Below are 6,169 nucleotides of genomic sequence, written 5' to 3'. Positions count from 1 at the left end.
AGTGAAATCAGTTGCTTGAAGTAAAATCAGGATTAAAAACAAAAACAATAGTAAAAAAAATGGATAAATAAAAAGTATAGTTTTAATCAGAAAAAAAGTCTTATCTTATCAATCAGACCAAGCGATTAAAAAAAGAAATGTTTTATTTTATTTTACTTTATAAAATATCTTGTTACTCCATATTTCTTATTATCTCTGTTTATTTTAATTATAAATTATTGCATTAATTTCAGAATTCTATAAAAAAATATATTTTTTAATTATTATTTTTATTTATTTATTAATATTTTTATATAAAATATCTCCTTATTCCTTATCTACTTGATTTGATGACTTTTACCTAACATAGACTGATGAGACATCCTCTTCTCTGTTTCTCCAGGGTAAAAAGGGTGATGCAGGATTGCCAGGAGTTGATGGTCTTCCAGGACCACCTGTAAGAACCACCAGAACATTCAGTCTTAGTCTGAGTCAAGCTCTTTACCCTTTATTTTTCCTGTCAAGTGTGTTTTTTTATGTTTGGAATGGAATAATAACATACTGTTTACCGTATATTGTATTTTAAGGCAGAATGCAACAACAAATATTTTAACAAATAGTAGGTCTTTTACTTATTTCATGCATATGGAAACTTAGTATGCTATGCAAAAATAGTATTATGGCTATATGACATTCTTAACATTATTATCTTAATGAAAAAAGTCTCTTAGAGTAACAGTGAACTCTAACTAACAAAATGAACAAGTTTCTGGTAGAATCACATGCAGTGATCATATAATACAGTAATAACATAATATTGTTACAATTTTGAAAAAAAGAAAACGTGAATGCATTGATTACAGAAAGCTATTAAAAGCAATTGAATGTCAAATTTCAACATTTCAGTTTTTCAGTTTTTTATTTAACAAATAGTAGGTCTTTTACTTATTTCATGCATATGGAAACTTAGTATGCTATGCAAAAATAGTATTATGGCTATATGACATTCTTAACATTATTATCTTAATGAAAAAAGTCTCTTAGAGTAACAGTGAACTCTAACTAACAAAATGAACAAGTTTCTGGTAGAATCACATGCAGTGATCATATAATACAGTAATAACATAATATTGTTACAATTTTGAAAAAAAGAAAACATGTGAATGCATTGATTACAGAAAGCTATTAAAAGCAATTGAATGTCAAATTTCAACGTTTCAGTTTTTCAGTTTTTTATTTTTGTGTTTTTTTTTAGGGTCCTCAGGGGCCTTCTGGCCCTCTAGGCAGCCCTGGACAAACAGGACCTCCAGTAAGTTTACATTCACCAACATAATTCGTTTTTTCAATTGTTTTTATTTGCAAACTGAGCTAGAGCCACATAATAGTAGCAGATGATATTAAATTCATCTGTTTGTTCTCACAGGGATTACCTGGTGAAATAGGCTTCTCAGGAAAACCAGGAGAACCAGGAAAACTAGTGAGATTTTACCCTGAGACCTCAAACATACTGTCCACACACTCAAATAGTCTGTTGCCCTATTAACTCAACACTCATTTTAGTGTAAAAACTTGAAACGATGGTAATTATTTTTCAGGGCCTGCCAGGAAAAGATGGATTGGATGGTTTCCCTGGAAACAACGGCGAGAAGGTTAGAGCTGTTTTAATGAGGCAAACTGTGAACTTCATCATTTATAAACCCATCTAAAGGCCAGATCTGGTTTTTGACCTTTTCATATGTGTTTTTTGTTGTACTGCAGTCTGTTTTCATTATTTTGTATTTCTGTTTAGGGCCAAAGAGGAGAACCCGGACAGGACGGCTTCCCTGGTAAACCCGGACCGAAGGTAAAGGGTAGTGTGGGCTAGTGATTTCAGATCTGGGTTGGAAATCCATTTTGTTTTTTCATCAATGCCAGTTTCTCTCTCTCAGGGAGACGAAGGCCCTCCAGGACCACGAGGACCTCCTGGTGAACGGGTGCGGAATGTAAAACTTAAATCAGTCTAGACAGAGCCTTGACAGAAGGACACATGCCACAACTGTCTTTCTCTTTGCATCTTGTTCTGTCTCAGGGAGAGCCTGGTTTGCCTGGAGAGGTCGGCACAATAGGACCCATAGGAGAGAGAGGAGGCCAAGTAAGACAGAACTATATGGACAGCACTATATGCTGTTTTGAAGTCAAAATCAGATGTTTCATTGATTAAAAGAATCAATAGGCTCTACTATAGAAAAAAAAACACTCTCTTACTGTGAGGACCATCATCTGTTCACTTGGGTGCTTCTCATAAAAACATGTTCAGCCTATATTTCACCGCAAAGATTATGAGAAAATATAAAAAAAAATCATATTCTGCATGAGACAGATTAATCTGTAGAGTTATTAGTGTCAGTTTATGCATATTGTTTAGGTGGTTTTGTTTGAGTCATTTTTTTTGTCAGATTTCATCCCTCCATCGCTCTTATAGGGAGAGAGAGGAAAAGATGGACCTACTGGCTCGAAAGGAGAGAAAGGAGACAAGGTGAGAGGCAAGAGAAAGTTAAAAAATGCAGATAGTGATTATTTTGTCATGAAATATTGGTCAAAAGATTGTACACAGTTAGAGTTAATGAAATTGTTGTATATATAAAAAATAAAATAACATTTAATATAAAGGCTTATGCTTAAATTATTGAAATGTACATATATATTATATATTATTTATATATAAAATATATGAATAAAAATGTTTAACATATGTTGAAACATTAGGGCATATATATGTTGAAACGTATATATGATCAAATTAATAGTTTTATAGATGCACATCAGTAAAGATAATATTTATAATGTTAAAAAATATTTATTTTTCAAATAAATGCTGTTCTTTTGATCCAAAATTATTAAGCAGCACAACCATTTTCAACATTGATAATAATAAGAAATGTTTCTTCAGCAGCAAATCAGCATATTAGAATGATTTCTGAGGGATGTTCTTTTAAAATGTTGTAATATTTTACAATGTTACTGTTTTGCAATGTTAATGTACTGGATTTTTGATAAATTTAGATTTAATGCTTTTAAGAACATGAAAACTCCTATTGAATGTTTGTGTGCCTAGTGATTTCATAGTTATGATTATTTAATACGACTAAAATAGACACCTACTCATTCTTAATTTTTGTCTAAGACTCATTTTGTTTAAATGCACAATTGCCTACAAGTCACATCTGTGTAATGACTTTTGCTGTATCAACATTACAGCATTCTACAGTAAAGAAGGCTTAGAGAAGCCGTTTTTGACCATGAGTTGCTGTAGGTTTCACACATTCATGATTAAACTGTCAGCGATGGTTTCCTGAGGGCATGAGGTCATTAATGAGATAATTAACATGCTGACAGGATGAGGATATAACCTCTGTTACTGTTTTTCATTCATACAGGGTGAGATTGGCCCCAGGGGTCCAGCCGGGGTCCCAGGCAATGTGAGTACAGCTGATCATTGACATATACTATATACAAACATGTAACTATATAAATATACAATTATAGATGATTTAAGTAATGATAATAATAATAGCTGATATCTGATGTGAGTAATAAATCAGATAAATGAGCATAGAAGTGGCATATTCATATATATGTATATTTTTAATCATGTATTGATTCAGCTGATGATCTATTTATTGATGAATATGGCTTTTAATTCATAGTATTACAGTATTATTTCACAGTGATGTGTTTTCTTTTTCTTTAGGTGGCCAATGTGATTCCTGAACCTGGTGAACCGGTAAGTCATCAGTTTTGTCTTGATTTTGAGCTTATTTTGAGTAATAAAGTATATTTTGTATTATATATCATATTTTGAGAATAGTTTATTAATAGATATTTTGAGTACATCTATTAACATAAGCATCTTACACATTTTGCTTAAAGTGTGCTTGTGCTGTCTTTGTTGAAACTAAATGCCACTTGGTTTGATATTTTGTTATTTAATGCATTTATTTCTAAGCTCTGAAATACTTTTGGGGGCCGTTGTATCATAATGAACCAGATATTTTACCTGATTTGCATTCATGTATATTCACTGTTTTTACCTCATCTTTAGGGTAAGCCAGGAGAGAAGGGAGAGAAAGGAGATCAAGGAAAACCAGGCGAGATGGTGAGCTTTTATTGTTTCTAACTTCCAAATGAATTGCATGTGTAATAAAGGAACCCATGCAGGTTGTACAACCCATCACAAGAGGGCAGTAGAGAGTCAGGTTTGGTTGAATTACTAGTCTCTTGTGCCTGTGAAAATTATTTCATTTATAGCATCACGTTACTGTCACTAGTGCATTCATAATGCAAACAAATGAAGTCTGCTGTCAGTTTGAAGAATCAAATCCACCTGAAAAGGAACAGTGGAATATGTGCATTTCATTTCTGAGAACAGCCACTTCAAGTGTTTTACGCATTAGCTGACAATAAATATTAAGGGATTCAGTGCTGCACAAGGGAATATTAATAAACCTGAAGGTCAGGGGCATCGCATCCCGTCAGATGATATTATGTACCTCTGTTGGCTCACATTAAAACCACCATTACGCCATTGGAGACATTTGCAGGTGAAGGTGCCTTTTCGCCACAAGCAATTAAAGGGTTAGTTCACCCAAAAACTGAAAATTAGCCCATGAATTACTCACCCTCAAGTCATCCTAGGTGTATATGACTTTCTTCTTTCAGACGAATCCAATCGGAGTTATATTAAAAAGTGTCTTTGATCTTCCAAGCTGTTTAATGGCAGTCAGCAGGTGTTGCAGTTCATCAGTCCAAAAGAAGTGAAATAAAGCACATCCATCCATAATAAAAAGTGCCTCACACGGCTCCGGGGGGTGAACAAAGTCCTCCTGTAGCAAATCGATGCGTTTTTGTAAGAAAAATATCCATATTCAAAACGTAATAATCACTTTAATCTAGCTTGCGCCAACAGTTGTACATGGAAGCAGTTCTAGGCGGATGATGTATGAGGTCAGCGTTGCACATGCGCCGCTCAGACGTGACGCACGCAGAAGCACAGGGGAGAGATCAAAACAAAACAACGGTCACTAATTAGAAGTACAAATCGAGGATTTGTAAAGAAGAATGTCGCAGGATTTCGATATAAGCCAAGAGGAGACTAAAGTAAGGAAACTTTGCTTCCTTTGCTTCTGTAAACAAACGTTGGTTTTCACGAGACTAACCGGCGCATGCGCAATGCCGACATCTTACGTCATCCTCCCGGAGCTGCCTCCGTGTACAACTGTTGGCACAAGTTAGATTAAAGTGATTATTACGTTTTGAATATAGATATTTTTGAAAAAAGAAAGTCATATACACTTAGGATGCCTTGAGGGTGAGTAATTCATGGGCTAATTTTCATTTTTGGGTGAACTAACGCTTTAAAAAAGCAGATCCCGTGCATCTATCCACAGATTAGTGCTATTGCAGGAAGATGGCCAAGCAATGTGTTATTTACAGATTTACTGTAGCTGTTAAAACTTAATAATGATTTATTGATTCTAAATCGTTGACATTTTGGTTTTGACACATCCAAAATTAGATTTTTTGCTCTCTGCTTTTGATCCCTTGACTAATAATATTAAAAGATAAAATAAAGCAAATAAGTCTAAAATTCCAGACAACTCAACCACATCTGCACAGGACATCAGTTTATAAATATCAAGGTGAAAGTTTGGAATATTTGAATATTAATTAGATAACATGACTGAGAACGTGTGGGCTAATTAATAATTCATCAGGTCACTTCCTCTATATTGACATCATGACCTGCCCATCTTCAGCCTCCTACTTTAATACTTTTTTCAGGGCTGCTACTCAAGGTATATTACATTACGTTTTATTATATTATTAGGTATTATATTGTTTTATATTATATTAAAATTTGAATTCATGAAAGCTCTCTCCATCATGCACTCATCTACTAAAGTAGTCCAGACACCAAGCGATACATCATTTATATAAACACAGACAAGCTTGTTACGGTGATGTATCTGCTCTCACCTGAATTTATTAGTGTGAAATGAGAAATCTCTCCTGAATTACTGCAGTTCTCCCTAGTTCAGCCAAATGCAATCATATCTGCTAGAGAAACTGCCTTGACGACATCTAAAACTAGAGCCAGGTTTCATTTCTGGAAACTTTGCGAACGGAGATTACAAAGTCACCAAGAAAGTGT

The 6,169-nt window shown here is 34.1% G+C and overlaps 1 protein-coding gene across 1 annotated transcript in view; it reads left to right on the top strand.

Moving 5' to 3' along the window:
* LOC107681609 (collagen alpha-1(XXII) chain-like) overlaps positions 1-6,169 on the top strand; it is a gene marked incomplete at its 3' end in the record, with an annotated part of 49,156 nt that overhangs the window by 32,073 nt on the left and 10,914 nt on the right. Inside the window, exons 23-33 of the mRNA XM_016477918.1 lie at positions 383-436; positions 1,235-1,288; positions 1,403-1,456; positions 1,575-1,628; positions 1,769-1,822; positions 1,908-1,952; positions 2,048-2,110; positions 2,441-2,494; positions 3,396-3,437; positions 3,710-3,742; positions 4,061-4,114. Coding sequence (XP_016333404.1) covers positions 383-436; positions 1,235-1,288; positions 1,403-1,456; positions 1,575-1,628; positions 1,769-1,822; positions 1,908-1,952; positions 2,048-2,110; positions 2,441-2,494; positions 3,396-3,437; positions 3,710-3,742; positions 4,061-4,114 — 561 coding nt within the window. The remainder of the gene's footprint in view (positions 1-382; positions 437-1,234; positions 1,289-1,402; positions 1,457-1,574; positions 1,629-1,768; positions 1,823-1,907; positions 1,953-2,047; positions 2,111-2,440; positions 2,495-3,395; positions 3,438-3,709; positions 3,743-4,060; positions 4,115-6,169) is intronic.

This window comes from Sinocyclocheilus anshuiensis, unplaced genomic scaffold, assembly GCF_001515605.1.
Source record: "Sinocyclocheilus anshuiensis isolate Anshui unplaced genomic scaffold, SAMN03320099.WGS_v1.1 scaffold1524, whole genome shotgun sequence".
NCBI classification, from domain to species: Eukaryota; Metazoa; Chordata; class Actinopteri; order Cypriniformes; family Cyprinidae; genus Sinocyclocheilus; species Sinocyclocheilus anshuiensis.
Note: the sequence above shows the minus strand (reverse complement) of the source record. Positions and strands in the feature narration are given on the sequence as shown.